This window comes from Trichogramma pretiosum, unplaced genomic scaffold (assembly GCF_000599845.2).
Source record: "Trichogramma pretiosum strain Unisexual culture from Peru unplaced genomic scaffold, Tpre_2.0 scaffold1, whole genome shotgun sequence".
Taxonomy (NCBI): domain Eukaryota; kingdom Metazoa; phylum Arthropoda; class Insecta; order Hymenoptera; family Trichogrammatidae; genus Trichogramma; species Trichogramma pretiosum.
Window position 1 is genome coordinate 1,443,169 of NW_019641703.1, and position 15,659 is coordinate 1,458,827.

General features: G+C 41.0%; 5 protein-coding genes across 14 annotated transcripts; 3 read left to right on the top strand and 2 right to left on the bottom strand.

Annotated features, from left to right (window-relative positions):
- Positions 1 to 528: 528 nt before the first annotated feature.
- On the top strand, positions 529 to 7,590 carry LOC106657741 (nascent polypeptide-associated complex subunit alpha, muscle-specific form-like). Of its 4 annotated transcripts, none has more exons than XM_023462805.1 (12): positions 529 to 1,040; positions 1,445 to 1,603; positions 1,691 to 1,857; positions 1,945 to 2,137; positions 2,218 to 2,659; positions 2,757 to 2,982; positions 3,045 to 3,228; positions 3,314 to 3,534; positions 3,609 to 3,707; positions 3,779 to 4,047; positions 4,139 to 5,220; positions 5,956 to 7,590. In XM_023462805.1, the coding sequence occupies exons 1-12, from the start codon at positions 985 to 987 to the stop codon at positions 7,370 to 7,372; spliced, it is 4,515 nt and encodes a 1,504-aa protein (XP_023318573.1). In that variant the 5' UTR covers positions 529 to 984; the 3' UTR covers positions 7,373 to 7,590. The 4 variants fall into 4 exon arrangements, with proteins under 4 accessions (XP_023318573.1, XP_023318571.1, XP_023318572.1 ...); XM_023462803.1 differs by having other exon boundaries at positions 531 to 1,040; positions 4,139 to 5,589; XM_023462804.1 differs by having other exon boundaries at positions 536 to 1,040; positions 4,139 to 4,841; positions 5,211 to 7,590.
- A 709-nt stretch (positions 7,591 to 8,299) lies between these two features.
- Positions 8,300 to 9,464, bottom strand: LOC106654908. Its single transcript, XM_014375043.2, has 3 exons — positions 9,102 to 9,464; positions 8,821 to 9,031; positions 8,300 to 8,759 (listed from the first exon to the last, which is right to left on the bottom strand). The coding sequence occupies exons 1-3, from the start codon at positions 9,435 to 9,437 to the stop codon at positions 8,536 to 8,538; spliced, it is 771 nt and encodes a 256-aa protein (XP_014230529.1). The 5' UTR covers positions 9,438 to 9,464; the 3' UTR covers positions 8,300 to 8,535.
- An 81-nt stretch (positions 9,465 to 9,545) lies between these two features.
- On the top strand, positions 9,546 to 10,951 carry LOC106654914 (iron-sulfur cluster co-chaperone protein HscB, mitochondrial). 6 transcript variants are annotated; one of them, XM_014375102.2, is made up of 4 exons: positions 9,546 to 9,624; positions 10,000 to 10,408; positions 10,471 to 10,727; positions 10,802 to 10,951. In XM_014375102.2, the coding sequence occupies exons 2-4, from the start codon at positions 10,043 to 10,045 to the stop codon at positions 10,929 to 10,931; spliced, it is 753 nt and encodes a 250-aa protein (XP_014230588.1). In that variant the 5' UTR covers positions 9,546 to 9,624; positions 10,000 to 10,042; the 3' UTR covers positions 10,932 to 10,951. The 6 variants fall into 6 exon arrangements, with proteins under 6 accessions (XP_014230588.1, XP_014230543.1, XP_014230552.1 ...); XM_014375057.2 differs by lacking the exon at positions 9,546 to 9,624 and adding an exon at positions 9,647 to 9,897; XM_014375066.2 differs by lacking the exon at positions 9,546 to 9,624 and adding an exon at positions 9,647 to 9,872.
- Positions 10,952 to 11,049: 98 nt separating this feature from the next.
- LOC106654396 (adenylate kinase isoenzyme 6) lies at positions 11,050 to 11,908 on the bottom strand. Its single transcript, XM_014374235.2, has 2 exons — positions 11,727 to 11,908; positions 11,050 to 11,587 (listed from the first exon to the last, which is right to left on the bottom strand). Exons 1-2 carry the CDS (start codon positions 11,779 to 11,781, stop codon positions 11,094 to 11,096), a joined length of 549 nt encoding a protein of 182 aa, XP_014229721.1. The 5' UTR covers positions 11,782 to 11,908; the 3' UTR covers positions 11,050 to 11,093.
- Positions 11,909 to 12,118: 210 nt separating this feature from the next.
- LOC106654385 lies at positions 12,119 to 15,433 on the top strand. 2 transcript variants are annotated; one of them, XM_014374213.2, is made up of 5 exons: positions 12,119 to 12,365; positions 12,453 to 12,639; positions 12,702 to 13,097; positions 13,187 to 13,270; positions 13,348 to 15,433. In XM_014374213.2, the coding sequence occupies exons 2-5, from the start codon at positions 12,619 to 12,621 to the stop codon at positions 14,785 to 14,787; spliced, it is 1,941 nt and encodes a 646-aa protein (XP_014229699.1). In that variant the 5' UTR covers positions 12,119 to 12,365; positions 12,453 to 12,618; the 3' UTR covers positions 14,788 to 15,433. The 2 variants fall into 2 exon arrangements, with proteins under 2 accessions (XP_014229699.1, XP_014229708.1); XM_014374222.2 differs by having other exon boundaries at positions 12,119 to 12,357.
- The last annotated feature ends 226 nt before the right edge of the window (positions 15,434 to 15,659 follow it).

Below are 15,659 nucleotides of genomic sequence, written 5' to 3' on the forward strand. Positions count from 1 at the left end.
TGTATAAGAGTTAATCCAAAATTTTAAAAGAGAATGTCGAATTTATCGCGACCATGAAAAATACCAAAATGAATTTTCAGAATTTTTGGAATAACTCTAGGCTGCTGCATCATTACTCTAGGCCAAGTACAGTTCTCTGAGTACAAGAAAAAATTGTTCTTGGGAATTTTTGAACAAAGTTGCAAAAGTATTCATCTTCTATACCGGTTTCCACATTTCATTGAGATTTCCGTGTTTAGAAAATTTATTTATATTTTTACTCGTAGTTTTCAAAGTCTATTTACGCATATGGCTTTCCGTGTTCCAACAAGCACAAACGGTTATCAGCAAATACTACTTACTACTTTACTATCAATTTCCCTAACACTGATCGGATAATTTTTAAAATTTTTTTTATTTAGATTTTCATCGAACTTGGAGCACGATCGAGAGCTCCCGATGGTTCATACAAAAACCAAACAGTGAAAGCGAAGATTTTTCCTCAGTCCATCTCCTTTCAGCCGAGGGGCCACTCAACATAACACATGTGACAAGCACACGCACACATGTATTTTGCATCAAGAGATACAGATATAGCACGCAAATACATGTACGCTCACGCACGCATACAAACAATCATATCGTGTGTGTGAGTGTCACACACCAGACGAAGACGACGAGTCGAGGAGCACGCGTACGCGATATGTGTTGTGTATATACTTGTAAAACTACTGGCAGTCATCATAACGAGTTGAGTCTGCAAATCGACAAGATCTCGGATCATCACACTCGCACGGTGGTATCCGCGCGATCTACGCAATTCGGGGCTCACAGACGAGCGAAAGTGCCGCGCGTCGAACGATCGACGAAAGTGTCTCTCCTCGATTACAACCAGCAACTTAACGAGCAGTCACCCATAAGAAGAGGAAAGAAAAATCGGTTTGATAATTTTCCCTGCCGTCGGCGTCGCAATTGTGCAGCACGACGATATAGATAAACAACGCGATGGCTGGTTCATCATCGAACAACGAGGAGCAGGCCTCGGGTCAGGATAACGGCCAGTAAGTATTACCAATTACCAATTTCACTTCGGGTTATCATCGCGACGACGTTACGGTACACGAAAGTGTCGCGTGTGCGAGAGAGTCTCAAAAGTCTGTACGGGAGTTGTTGTGTTGTGCGCACGCTTGTGTGCGTGTGTGCGAATATCTCGTGTTTGTAAATGTTACACCGTGACGCGAGAACGAGCAGCTCTATGCGTATAATGTATAAAACGTCGCGCCGTTTACCAGAGAGGGCGCCAGCCGATAAGCAAGCAGCGGCTCGATTTTATTCGCGTACTATATACACACACACACATGAGCGCGTATCACGCTTAGATTATCAAAAATTTCAAATTTAAGAGCGCCAAAAAGATACGATATTTTTTAATACTCGTTTGTTCCATAATATTCGATACATCAAGATTAGCGGTCGAGCTCATATTGAAGCCGGAATGTCCAGCGGACTTGGATCTCAGATCGTTACCGCACTGGATGGCGCTGGAACTCTACAAGGAACTGAACGAGGACGACAAGTACATTAAGGTGGCCGAGTACTTGGCTCCAATAATACATTACGGCGAGTACGTGCTGACCTTTTTTTCTCCCTTTCTTTGCTGCTATCATTTGCAATAGATTGCGTTCGTTACACGCCTGTTTGTTCATTCTAGAGATTGGATAAAGAGCCTGGCCATACCGAACTATCGCGAACCGCACAAGACGCCGGCCCAAAGGCTCATCGAAGAGATGAACTGCAAAGGCGGCGACGTGGGCGTTCTGCACAGAGTTTTGTCGGACTTGAATATGTTCGGCGCATTGAGCGTCATCTGCCAGCCTGGTATGCGAGCTTGCATTTTTTTCTTTCTCCACTGCGCCCTTTAATCGACCTTAAGTACGTGAACTTTTCAATCGAACCTCGTTGCAGTGCGATTCAAGATAATTCGTCATCCGCACGACGCTTTCGGAAAAAAGAAAAGGAAGATTTACATCCGTCACGGCGATACGATTAGCATCAAGTGCGAGGCCTTCGGACTGCCGCCACCGCGATACCAGTGGTACCTCAACGACGATGCCCTGGAAGGCCAAACCAGATCAACTTTGACGATCACCATGACAAAGTAATTTATACACGCGCAAAAATTTCCTTCCAACATTAAAATCTCACCTCGATCGATATTGTGCGTTTTCCGCTTTGCAGGAGCTCGCAAGTCGGCATGTATCAGTGCGTGGTGCGACAGGTGGACCAGCACGGCGACAGCACGCGCGAGGAGAAGTCGCGCGGGCTCAGGATCGACATGTCGCCCATCTCGGTGCGCGTCACGGAGCAACCGCCCTCCTCCGTCCAGGTGAACGTCGGCGGCACTCTGAAGATCTCCTGTGGGGCGATCGGCTATCCGGAGAATCTGCTCTTCCAGTGGTACAGGAACAACGATCTCATCCACTCACACTACCCGGACAAAGAAGCGGCGCAAGAGAACAACGACGTCGACGACGATAACGACAACAACGAGCCGAAAGCTTGGAATTATAATCGCTCGGTTTTGCAGATCGACAACTGCCAGATCGAGGACACCGCCCTTTACACGTGCCGCGTGTCCAACAGTGTTAGCGACGATCACAGCCACCAGACGCACGTGTGGGTAGGTGACGACGACTTTTTTTTCTCTTTTTACTTTCTGCGTACACCTCTTCTTCGTTCGACGATGATTTGTGACGCGTGTCGTATGTATAATAAAGGTGAGCAGTCCGTTGCCCATTCTCCGAGGAAAAGTGGCTTTGGTGATAGCCAATCAACAGTACAAGTACCACGAGCCCCTCGCGACGGCCAAAGCCGACGCCAAGCTCGTGGCGTTGGCGCTCAAACAGATCGGATTCACGGTGATGGTTTTCGAGGATCTGACGAAACAACAGATGATCAAAGCCTTCGAAATTTTCGGGACCTACCTAAACGATGGCTATTATGGTAATGCACATATTTTTTTCTTTTTGGTAATGCGGTGGGATTTAATGCGAATCACTGCGCAGGTTTCTTTTACTACGTGGGACACGGTTACAGAATCCAAGAGAACTACATATTGCCGATCGACGCTCCCGAGTACTTCGATCACTCTCACGACATCAGCGAGAGCACCCTGCTCACGACCACTTTGGTGGCAAATCCCACGCTGCTCGTCACCGTCTTGGACATGTGTCAAGATAGCATTGATCCGTAAGCCCGCGACTGGATGATTTCGCTTATCGAAGAAACTTTATTAATTTTTTTTTGCCGCGGCTTGATTTTTTTTCGCAAACAGGAAGGACAATCCGGAACTTTATCGGGAGGCTCCGACGACGACCAGCTGGAGCAACGGTGTGGGTATTCAGTGGAACTTGCTGCAGGCCTACTCGACGTCCTACTATCGTCCGGCGTTCGAGGACACAGAGTCCGATAATGGCATTTACGCGAGCAGCCTCGGTAGCTTACTGCCGCTGGAAGACATCCCGGTCAATCAACTCTTCGAGAAACTCGGTCAAAGTGAGTGTGTGGAGCGCGAGGAGATCGGAGCGTGAGTCCGTAGACAAAGAGTAATTTTTTCCTCGCAATTTTAGAAGTCGGTCTGGCTATGAGAGGAAAGCTACATTATCAGATCCCTATGTACTCGACGTCGGTCACTCAGCCATTCAAACTTATCGAACTTCCACACCGCAGTGAGCGATCTACGATCATTAACCAAAGCCCATTCGTTCGAATTGAAAAATTAACTTTCTGATTTTCGCAGAATATACCTGCGCGAAGATAAACAAATTGTCGGAGAGTCTGAAATTCTCCGCGGATTGTGTCGTGGATTTAGAATTCGCACCGCAGCCAGCGAGTGGCCGAGCCCATATAAAGCTGCACATGGACATTTTCCAGAATTCCGTCGTGGTCCAATTGAAGGACTTGGTCGAACCCTGGGACAAGGCCAGTATTGTCAATGAAAGAGATGAATCGACCCGCGACATCGCAAGGGTGTTGAATAACAATACTTGGTATATCAACAATCCAAGGGTACGCGTTAATGTATAATTATCGAGAAAAAAAATACTATTACAATTAAAAAAAAAGAGAAAAAAGAAAACTAACGTTGATTCTTCGACAGGCCGCCTTGTTGGTCAAGGTTATTTGCGGGAAGAATGACACAACCACGGCTGTTCTGGACGTGTTAGCTTATCTTCCAGGAATTATCTTGGAATTGAACGAAATCACCGCAGACGAGATGATCGCTCCAGTAGAGGGAATCATAATTCCGGCGCCACCACGACCACCACCTGCGCCGCATACAATAGCTCCACCGACGCGAGAGAACGGATGCGCGATATGGGCTACAGCAATGCCACCGAATTCGATGCCAGCCCCAGACGACTGGTCGCTTTCGGACGAGGAAAATGTGACGAACAGAGCATACTCACAAAGAGCATCTAATTGGATGTCGGACGAGGAATATTGGAGTGATGAGTATGAGAAACAAGAGCCGAAAGTAGAAGTGAATAATGGGGGTGCGGAAGAAGAGCAAGTTGACAATGGTCCACTTGGAGAAGTAAAGACGCCCTTGCAAAGCCCGGAAAAAATTAAACGCGTGCAATGGAAAGACAAGTCGAGCCCGATATATACGATCTCGAATAATGATTTGGTATTGACACCGAGCAATGTTGTGCAAATTTTAGCAGAAAATAATGCAGGTCCGGTTGACCAAGTTCAACAATTACCGACAAACTCGACTGATGAGCCGGAACAATTGCCGGAACTCAACGGATCGACAACAGAAATGGCAAACAGATCAAATGATGCGGAATCGGCCCAAAATGATGCGAAATCGGTTGACAAAGTCCAACTACCGTCGAATTCGAGCGATAAATCAACAATAGTGCCGAAACTCATAATATCGGCACCGGAAATGACAAACGGATCGGCACCGGAAATAACAAACGGATCAAATGCATGTCAGAATCTCACCCTGATTCGCGACCCGCGAATTTCATCACAAAATGTTGCGAAATCGGTTGACCAAGTTCAACAATTACCGACAAACTCGACCGTTACACCAAAAATAGTACCAAAACTCCAAACATCAGCCCCGGAAATGGCAAAGGGATCGGCACCAGAAATAACAAACGGATCAAATGCATATCAGAATCTCACCCTGATTCGAGACCTGCAAGTTTCATCACAAAATGATGCGAGATCGCTTGACAAAGTCCAATTACCGTCGAATTCGAGCGATAAACCAAAAATAGTGCCGAAACTCATAATATCGGCACCGGAAATGACAAACGGATCAGCACCGGAAATAACAAATGCATCAAATGCATATCAGAATTTCACACCGATTCGAGACCCGCGAATTTCATCACAAAATGTTGCGAAATCGGTTGACCAAGTTCAACAATTACCGACAAACTCGACCGTTACACCAAAAATAGTACCAAAACTCCAAACATCAGCCCCGGAAATGGCAAAGGGATCGGCACCAGAAATAACAAACGGATCAAATGCATATCAGAATCTCACCCTGATTCGAGACCTGCAAGTTTCATCACAAAATGATGCGAGATCGGTTGACAAAGTCCAATTACCGTCGAATTCGAGCGATAAACCAAAAATAGTGCCGAAACTCATAATATCGGCACCGGAAATGACAAACGGATCAGCACCGGAAATAACAAATGCATCAAATGCATATCAGAATTTCACACCGATTCGAGACCCGCGAATTTCAACACAAAATGATGCAAAATCGGTTGACAAAGTCCAATTACCGACAAACTCGACCGTTACACCAAAAATAGTGCCGAAACTCATAATATCGGCACCGGAAATGGCAAAAGGATCGACACCAGAAATAACAAAGGGATCAAATGCATATCAGAATCTCGCCCTGATTCGAGAACCGCGAATTGCATCACAAAATGATGCGAGATCGGTTGACCAAGTTCAACAATTACCGACAAACTCGACCGTTACACCAAAAATAGTGCCGAAATTGAAAACATCGGCGCCGGAAAAGACAAACGGATCGATACCAGAAATGACAAACGGATCCGCACTAAAAATGACAAATGGATCGAATGGGCATCAGAATTCCACACCGTCTGGCGACCTAAGAATTTTATCACAAAATAATGCAAGATCGGTATATCAGGCTTATAAATCACTTTACGAATCTCCCCAAGTAACAACATTACCACCTAAAGGCAAACCCCTAACTTTACCACCGAATAATACAAGATCGGTTAATCAGACTTTACAAATATCGCAAAATGCAAACGAAATGCCTAGTCGATCGCCGACGCTCAACAGATCTCCTGAAGTAACATTATTATCACCAAGTAGCCAACCGCTAGCTTCACCACTGAGTAATGCCGGATCGGTAATTCACCCTCAGCAAACACCGCCAAATCCGAACGAAATGCCTAACCCAACGTCGAGGCCCAACCGATCGCCATCAGTATTGTCATTGCCACTGAGTTCCAATTCGACAACTTTAACACCAAGTAAGATAAAGCCGATAGATAAGCTTCTGCCATCACCGGAAAATCCGGACGACATGCGCAACGCATCGCAGCGATACGCTGAATCCTCACCAATAATCGTTAGACGCATGTGGTCTGGTGGAAATGTAACAGTAACACCAATCGGAACTCCGATCCCTAGTCCCCGTGACTCACCAATGACACCAATAAATATATTTGCATCGAATTTAGTCTCGCTGAATTTAACACCATCTAATTCGTCAACGCAAAATGCGGTGATTGAGCAAACCCCACCGCCCATCACAGAAATGACACCAGTATTCGTAAATCGAATGTCTGGTGGAAGTGTAACGGTATCACCAGTCGAAACTCCGACCGAAGAATCGAAAAGCATCGCATTTTCAACGAGTAGCGACTTGCCAGCATCATCATCAAAAGATACGGAATCGGTAGATCAGGCTAAAAACTCACCGCAAAACTCAACTTTATCTCCAAAAAATGCGGAATCGGTAGACCAGACTGAAAAATTACCGCAAACCTCGACCGACACGCCGAAGCGATCGTCAATATTCGGAAAAGTGGTAAGGAAGGTCTCTTGGGGTAGCGATTCAACACCAAAAAATACGGAATCGGTAGACCAGACTAAAAAATCACCGCAAAACTCGATTGACACGCCGAAACGATCGTCAATGTTCGGAAAAGTGATCAAAAAAGTCTCGCGGGGTAGCGATTCGACACCAAAAAATAAGAAATCGGTAGACGAGGTTAAAAAATCACCGCAAAAGTCGATCGACACGTCGAATGGATCGCCAGGACTCAACGGTTCGCCACCAGCAACGAGATCACCAAGTAATGATTTGTAAACTTTACCACCAAATAATATAATATTGGTAAATCAGCCTCTGCAATCACCACAAAATTCGACCATCATATCGGCACCAACAAGAAATCGTGCATGCAGTGGCGAAAATTGACATTATAATCAATCAAAACTCCGAAAGATGGAGAACCAGACACGAGAGGGAAGTAGGGACTATTCGAAGTACCATATATACTTTAAAGTATAAACGTATCATTAAAAGAAGAAGAGGAAAAAGTAGGAGGTAATTGCAGGACCAATAAAACTCGTCAACGATCGAAGAATCTGTACAAGAAAAGGAATCAGCGTGAAATTCAAATAAATCGAAAGAACTGAAAAATTCAGAAGAATCGGTACAACGTACAACTTGAAGAAAAGTGTACAATGAAAAAATTGTAGATGTTAGAATGATTCGCTAAATTTCTGCTCTTGAGGAGAGTATAATTAATTCTGTATTAGTTTTTTTTACCACGAAGTAGCATAATTTATATTAATTACGTTAGGTCTTCGAAATTGGTGTGATACTCTCCTTAAATCTGTCGACGAATCTGTTTGATATCAATTGTGAATTCATATTTTTACTTCATGAGGACTTTTGGTTTGTACTTGTCTATACATTCAGAATTACTTGACTGAACTATTTTTTGGTAATTATTTATAAGTAAAATTCTTAAAATGAAAGATATGAACTTTTCAAATTATTTGATAATAATTTGAAACTTGATTATTTTTCTTAATTAAGAAATTTTATGTGAACTAAATAATTTTACGTTAATCAAATCTCAATCAAATAATTTTGATGAATGACCTGTCTTAAACATTCAAACTATTTTTTAGTAATTTGAACTTACAATGTTTTCTTAGTATGAAGTTGTAAATATGTACATTAATACATGTAAATGTAAAAAAAAGAAATGTAAATTAATACAAATTGTAGGTCTTAATCAGTTTTATGATATTCATCAAAGCTATGTACAATCTTTTCATATTAATTCTAGACATATGTTCAAAAACAAGTGTAAAATATAATTTGGAAAGTTTTGAAAAGAAACTCTGTAAATACTGAAAGTATGAAATAAAATTTTATACATTTTAAATTAACCTTTGCTGACAATAAATCTTCATATCTATAATATAATACACTGAAAACAATAAATTAAGTATCAACTAGTTTTCCAGATTAATTGGCATAAAGTGATTCAATGACTTTATAGTCCAGATGGAATCTTCTTTCAAGAAATTTTTAACAAATTTACAATTTGACACAAACATGAGCCTTTGATACTCCGGTAACATACCCATATTCAATGGAGGTTCTCTATTTTCTAATCTCATTCTATTGAGTCCTCTGAGTGAGTGAAATATAAACATGACTTCTCCAAATTTGTACTCTAAAACAAATATTCATCGGAGTAAGTACATCAACAAACATTATAGTACTATATTATTTACCTTGGCCATTGTGATCCCTTCCTGATATTACCTCAATATCATAAGGAAATGTTATGTAAATGTCTTCCTTTTCAACAGCAATTAAAAACCTTTGTTGTGGAGTCAAGGAACTAATTTTTTGTCTTAATTTTTGCAAACAATCTCCTGAGACTAAATCACTTATACTATCATAATCTTCACTAGCTAAAGCTTTTGTTACAACACTCAAAGCCTGAAGTAATAAAAAGGAATTAAAATCAAATCACTTTTAAGCTGCGAAAAATTGAATACAAACAACTTACTTGTTTAGCCCCTTCGGAAAAATCTTGAATATTAAAATCCTTATCTAATTGAGGAGTTATTACAAAATTACTTGTAAAAAAGCTTTTCCACGTTTTGAAAAAGGCTGGCCAAACGAGTTTCTGATCATCTGTGAGGGCTGGTAGTAGCACATGATTTTTTTGCGACTCACTGGAGCAATGCCTGCACTGTCGCTGGTTAATTCTGTTTTTTAAAAAATTCGCCGACGACTGACGATTCAAGGGCAATTTTGTGCAGAGCGGCCTCGCTCGAGACGATGTACTAAAAAAGCGCAGCGTAATCGGCACGTTCTTGCAAAAAAACCTGGTCAGTAACATTGCAACAATAAATTGTAATGTGTGTTACGTTCAGTTGTGAAGTTTAAATTAAACAATTCGGTCTCATTTGCTGTTGCTTATTGACTGCTGTGATTTAGCGCAGATATTTTTCAATTATAACCTAACGTCGCTGAGCGAAATCAGCTGGTCCCCTGCGAGTATAAAGCTAAACCTTGTTATTGTGTATGTAAGTATTGGCATTTGGCACATGAAATTCGGGGCTTTCTGAAATGAAATCGGCTCGCAAAGATGTAAACATTGTGTAACATAGATTTTGATCATACATTTATTCAGTCGCGGTCGCATTTATGTTTGTCGCCGCAGTTGACTTTCTCGGCCATGGAAATTTATTAAAATATTTTAATAGTATAGTGCTTATCTGAACTTTTTTTAACGATGTATGTCTAAAAAGTAATTGTAATTCAGCTGCATGAAGTATGATATTTTTGATTATATGAATGTCAGTGTGCTATATCTTATCGATATTGCGATATTACATAGTTGATAGTCATTCAGTAGATATTGAGTGTTAATTATTGTGATGTTAATTTTTTGATTATAGATCGATTATTGAGTTAACCAAATAATGTGAAACAGTTGAAAATATGTCGCTGCTTAGAAGAACTCTGAATAAAAAGTACTGTTCAATCTTCAACATTACATTATGCAGTGTTGAATCTCGTTCTTACGTTCATGTGCTGCCGAAACTAACGTTACAACCCCTGCAGTCATGTTGTAGCCATCCACGATTCAATCATGGCCCACCCAAATGCTGGCAATGTGATTTTCCTCACAAATCTGAATTGTTTTGCTCCAAATGCAAGGCGTTACAAAAGTTACCACAAGAAATGAATTACTTTGATATTATTGGAGTTGAAAAAAGCTTTGATATTGATGTCAACACTGTTAAACAGAAGTACAAAAAATTGCAAGGACTTCTGCATCCAGACAAATATGGACAAAAATCAGAGGTAACAATTTTGTTATTATATAAGTTACTTAGTTTGTATGATTCACTGATTTTGGATTTTAGGCTGAGAAACAAATTTCTGAAAATCTGTCTGCTCTGATCAATAAAGCTTATAGTACTTTACTGGATCCAATGACAAGAGGATTTTATATGCTAAAACTGCAAGGAATTACATTGTCAGATGAAACAAATAGTTCAGATCCAGAATTTCTCATGGAAGTTATGGAAAAAAATGAAGAAATAGAAGAAGCATCCAAAGATAAAGATGAAGTCTTTAAATTTCTTGAAGAAAACCGTGCAAAGATACTGTCTTTAACCAAGTAACTATACATTTATATAAAAATTAGGTATAAAGCTTAAAAATACATATTTATAATCTTTATAATGTTTTCAGAAATATATCAGATGCTTTTCACAATAATGACATAGATCAGGCTCAGAGACAGTTAATAAAACTAAAATACTACATTAGTATTGAATCTAGATTGAAAAACCTTAAGCAGTCTCTTGGCATTGTGGAATAAATTTTTAATAATTGTACATACAAATGTAATAAATGTAAATACTAAATTTGTAAATTAGTATGGATAAATATAATATTGAATTACAAACATTTTTTATTTATTTCAATATTCATGTAATTATCATTTTTATTATACATTTATTATCATCTGCTTGTTGTCATCTTAATTCTTTTTATTGTCTTTAAGCCAATTATTGACCCACAGAAGTATTCTTTCTACATTTGTGTCTGCTTGGTCAAGAGTGTTGCTGTCTAACTCATGAACTATTTCATGATCATAAGCTTCCTGAGCTTCTTCCAATATTGTTTGTAAAATTTCACAGCTTACATTGTCTTCCAATTTTTTGCCAGTGTACCCTCTGGCAACCAGTCTTTCATATAAAATTTTGTTATCGGTTCTCAAAACAAAGACAATGTCAAACCATCTTTCAGGGAATAATTCATTGGAGTGATAATCTACAATTTTTCCTCCTTGACACATGATAGGTTCCATGAGATCTAACAATTTGTCTTCTTCTAAAAATGGGCATTTGTATTCATCATCAGACTCCTCTATGCAACCATTTTCAATAGCATATTTACTAACATCAATCCATTGCATATTAAGAGCCTCTGACAATTTTTTGGCCATATGACTCTTGCCAGTACCTGGTGTGCCTATTTTGAAAAATTTAAAAGAATTACTTCAAACATTTCTTGAATTATAAAATTCTATTGAAAAGCTTATATACTGTACTAGTTAAGGAAAGAGCATAATAATAAACATAGAATTGACGTTCAAATATAATATTCTTACCAGTTATTAAAATATTAGGAAGGTCTCTGTTCATCATTCGCTTATTTTTACCCATTATGTCAATCTCTTTACGTCAAATTATTTTATGAACTTAAACAACGAGTTAAATGGCTCAAAGTTGAAAAATTACACGTGCAATTTTCATTCACGCCGACTACCGAACACCAAACGTTAAGATCACCACATGGTCGGGAAAAGAGACTTGGTGGGGATAGAAACTCCGTAAATGTCATTCTGGCATGCGCAGCAACTAGCGCCATCTGTCACATACGACACTGATTCACCCAGCTGTTATCAAGCTGCAGACTCACGTATACAAGCACAAAGCGATCATTCGAAGCTTTATCTTCAGCACTCATTGGCTTTTATAACGGCATTGGCGTGTCGATCTAGAAGCAGTAGCAGCAGCAGCAGTCATGATTTCGAAGCAAAAGTTCAACTCGGCGTAAATGTTGTTTGCTTGTTCAGTGACCTTGTGTAATTTGGATTTATGCGTTCTTTATTAAATGTTCATTATGAATTTGGCAACAACAATCATTTCGAAAGTCTGCTTGGTCTGCTGGCTGAGATGATGATGATCGTGAAAATGTGCGTCGTCTGCGTTGGCTAATATTTTGCTGCACGTCATAAAGTAAGGAAGTGCGTTGAACACTTTACAGTTTGATCGTAAACATCTGTTGATCTTTTAATTAATGTTTCATTTGACGTACTAAATTTTTTCTGCAGAAAGTTGAAGCTGGAAGTACGATGAGAGAGCGTTAAATTCATCGTGACGATCATTACTGAATATTACTGGGAATTTTTTAGCATAAGGTTATGCATTTTCCTTATGTACGCAGTACGTTCTTCGTTATTTTTTATGATTGTTTGTTGTTACTGAACGTTGGATGCGATGGAAAACGTTAAACGTCAGGTACGAGTAAATAAACATTCGTCAAAATGTAATTTTTTTTATCAACTGATTTTATCTTGCAGGAATGTGACAGCATTTGTGACAAATGCTCTAGGACTGAATCTAGGCAAAATGATGTGCATCTGCATCAGGAAATACAAAATCTTCGACAGTGCATAGCTGAGAAAGATTACCATATCATGACCATGGAGACTCAGTTTTTGCACGAAGCTCAGAAGCATCCAAATGGGGAGGTTGCCTCATTAAAAGAAGATTTGCACATGTGGCAAGATAAATACACAAGACTTAACGAGGCCTATATGCGTGTACAAAAAGTCAATCAGAATCTTGAAGATAAGCTTTTGAAAATTGTTGATAAATGTGAGACTGAAAAAAATGCGTTTACAAAAGATGTGGCTACCTTGACACACCGGCTAAATGAAGCCAAAGAAACAATTCACAGATTATTTCAAGACAATGTGAGTCACCAATTTCTTTTTACAACATAATTTTCACACTGGATAAATTTTGCAAAAAATGATAATTGATCAAAATAATTTATGTGCAGGAAAAATATAGGGCAGATGTGAATTTTGCTATTGGATTATTAAAATGTAATACTTCTAACTATGCTGGTCAAAAATATGAATCTGTAAGTATATTACAATCATTGCATTAGATATTTTAAAACCAACCAGTGAATTACAATGCAATTATTTTTCATTGCAGTTACCACCAGCAGTCCAAGCCAAAGTAAGGTCGTACAATTCTCCAAGCAGTCTTGGAGACACCGGTAGTCGCGAATCAGTTCGGCGCATCACCGTTCCCATATCGACGTTTCCTCCCACAGCCATGGTTTACAACATCGCCAAGCCTCCATCGGTCGAGAAACAAGACGATTACATCGTCGACGAGCCGAAACCAGTCATAGACGAAGTGCCAATACCTATTTTAGCCGTGTACTTGGAGGACCGAGAGAAAGAGAGAAGGCACTGCATCACGTGCAAATGTCAGAAGAGCGTCCTGCTGGCCGACGCCGAGACCCAGACGCAGTCGGAGTATCTCGAATCCTCGAGTTTCGCTGGCAAGGATACACCGAATAGTAACAATAAATTGTCTCGCGCGGAGATGAAAAAAATGACGGCCTTCAGGGACGCGACTAGCGAGCTGGATACCGAGCTGAATGGCAAAAGACTGTTGAATAATCAGACGAGCGACGGTCGATCGACGCCGAGTAATTTCGACAACGCCAAAAACGCCTTGTTGAGCTTGAAAAGCTCGACGAGTCAGCAGCAGCATCGGCGAAACGGTAGCATGGAGAAGACTCACAGACAGAAGAAGAGTCTTCGCGAAGATGCCGTGAGCAATGAGAAAAAAGTCCCAAGCAAAGGGATGGTTCTGGACGATAAGGCAAAGATCGAGCTGATTAACGACAGATTGTGGAAGAGCAGTTGGCAGCAGCAACAGCAAAAATACCAAGCTAAAGAGAGCAACAACGAGGCGCGATTCGAAGTGATCAACGAGCGTGATTGGCGAAATAGTCGAAGCTTCAACGTTTCGGCTTCCGACGACACCGCGAGTCTCAGCGCGACGAGTCCCTGTCTCAGCGGCGACAGCGGCATTCTGGACCCGTCGAGTCTGTCGAGTAGTGAACAGCAGCTTCAACAACAGCAATCATTTAAGCAGCCGCAGCCACAGCCACTGGTCAAGAAAGACTCTATGCTCGAGCTGCATCAAGCCAGCAGTGGCTGGAGCCCGAGCGGTGCCGGAAAGCCTAGTACGGTGCAGGTGCACTTGGCCAAAGCCCAAAACAACGTAGCCGCAGCAGCCGTGGCGGGTATCAAGCCGACGTCGATCGTCGAGGACTCTTCGCAGCATCTGCAGAGGGTCACCCAGTGGCTGAACGAGTCGACGCAGCAGCGCGACTGTCCGGCGGTGGTCGTGCCGATCCTCAACCTCAACGATGCCGCTGCGACCAATTGCCCGAAGGTCAATAATAACAAGAGTTGCCTCCACGAGCGCGGCGTCAAACAGTTGGACGATTTTTATCCGAAATTATCGGCTGGTCTTCCGAGCGTAATGTCCAACAACGACGCCGCCACGGTCGATGCGACACCCGAACTCTTGACCATCGAGCAGTATCGCCAAATGCAAAAACGTCGGGTATAGCTGATCAAGACCAAGGGTCGGATCGGACTCGCGTCGCTGGAAAAGGAAATGAACGGTTGAGAGGAAGTTTCGCACATTTATTATACAGTAAGACGAGCAGAAGCTTGGCGAGAGCTTCGCCAATGATTATATTGGCGAATGTGGGGCGATGTGTGGTTACCAAGCAATTTTTCACGATGTCGATTTTCCATCGTCTAAATAGAGAATTATCGCTATATTTTTGCCGCTACTTAGAAGGCCGAAGGATATTTTTTTAAAAGTACGCCAAGACGCGAATGTGTACGATATTATGATTGATGCGATTGTGTAAGCTGATTATCGTACGTGTATGAGTGAGTATATATATATGCTGGTGCTGTGCTAATGATAATACGTCGCTGTATTTGTAAATATATATTAAAGAACTGCGGCAGGAGAAACGATGCGAATCGCAGTATCGAACAGTTGCCAATTGTTGTTTAAATAACTTCTTCACGCTCGAAATACCTCGTGCGCAATCCAGTATGGTTTTTTTTTATTCTTCTTGCGATCGTTGAAGTAAACTTCAAGCGCGCGCTACGTTAAATTTTAAGTCAGATAAGACAAGCGAAAGGATTACATATTATATACAGTTCCTAAAACGATGCGTCGACCATTTGAAAAAAAAGACAAAATACATTAAGAAAGCTACGACAAAAGAATTGCCGAGTGAAACGTATATAGGGAGATGTTGTTTGCGAAACAATGGCGAATTAAAAGCAACGACTTTTCGGAAAAGTCGACGATGCTACGCGATTGCCTCGCGCTGAGAGAGAATGAGCTTTTCGGGTGTGGCTGCGTGAATGTTGTTTGTGCAATAAAGAAGAGGAAAAATTTCGATCGAATATAATATT

What these genes read in the sequence shown, in the direction of transcription:
- LOC106654908 (XM_014375043.2), bottom strand. Translation starts at nt 9,437, where the DNA reads ATGTTACTGACCAGGTTTTTTTGCAAGAACGTGCCGATTACGCTGCGC. An exon ending in TTTCCGAAGGGGCTAAACAA is followed by an intron (nt 9,032 to 9,101) that starts GTAAGTTGTTTG and finishes TTATTACTTCAG; the next exon opens with GCTTTGAGTGTTGTAACAAA. An exon ending in AAGGGATCACAATGGCCAAG is followed by an intron (nt 8,760 to 8,820) that starts GTAAATAATATA and finishes TATTTGTTTTAG; the next exon opens with AGTACAAATTTGGAGAAGTC.
- LOC106654396 (XM_014374235.2), bottom strand. Translation starts at nt 11,781, where the DNA reads ATGGGTAAAAATAAGCGAATGATGAACAGAGACCTTCCTAATATTTTA. An exon ending in TCCTAATATTTTAATAACTG is followed by an intron (nt 11,588 to 11,726) that starts GTAAGAATATTA and finishes TTTTCAAAATAG; the next exon opens with GCACACCAGGTACTGGCAAG.
- LOC106657741 (XM_014379412.2), top strand. Translation starts at nt 985, where the DNA reads ATGGCTGGTTCATCATCGAACAACGAGGAGCAGGCCTCGGGTCAGGAT. An exon ending in CCTAAACGATGGCTATTATG is followed by an intron (nt 2,983 to 3,044) that starts GTAATGCACATA and finishes ATCACTGCGCAG; the next exon opens with GTTTCTTTTACTACGTGGGA. An exon ending in CTTCGAGAAACTCGGTCAAA is followed by an intron (nt 3,535 to 3,608) that starts GTGAGTGTGTGG and finishes TCGCAATTTTAG; the next exon opens with AAGTCGGTCTGGCTATGAGA.
- LOC106654914 (XM_014375102.2), top strand. Translation starts at nt 10,043, where the DNA reads ATGTCGCTGCTTAGAAGAACTCTGAATAAAAAGTACTGTTCAATCTTC. An exon ending in AATATGGACAAAAATCAGAG is followed by an intron (nt 10,409 to 10,470) that starts GTAACAATTTTG and finishes TTTGGATTTTAG; the next exon opens with GCTGAGAAACAAATTTCTGA. An exon ending in AAGATACTGTCTTTAACCAA is followed by an intron (nt 10,728 to 10,801) that starts GTAACTATACAT and finishes TAATGTTTTCAG; the next exon opens with AAATATATCAGATGCTTTTC.
- LOC106654385 (XM_014374213.2), top strand. Translation starts at nt 12,619, where the DNA reads ATGGAAAACGTTAAACGTCAG. An exon ending in TGGAAAACGTTAAACGTCAG is followed by an intron (nt 12,640 to 12,701) that starts GTACGAGTAAAT and finishes TTTATCTTGCAG; the next exon opens with GAATGTGACAGCATTTGTGA. An exon ending in ACAGATTATTTCAAGACAAT is followed by an intron (nt 13,098 to 13,186) that starts GTGAGTCACCAA and finishes ATTTATGTGCAG; the next exon opens with GAAAAATATAGGGCAGATGT.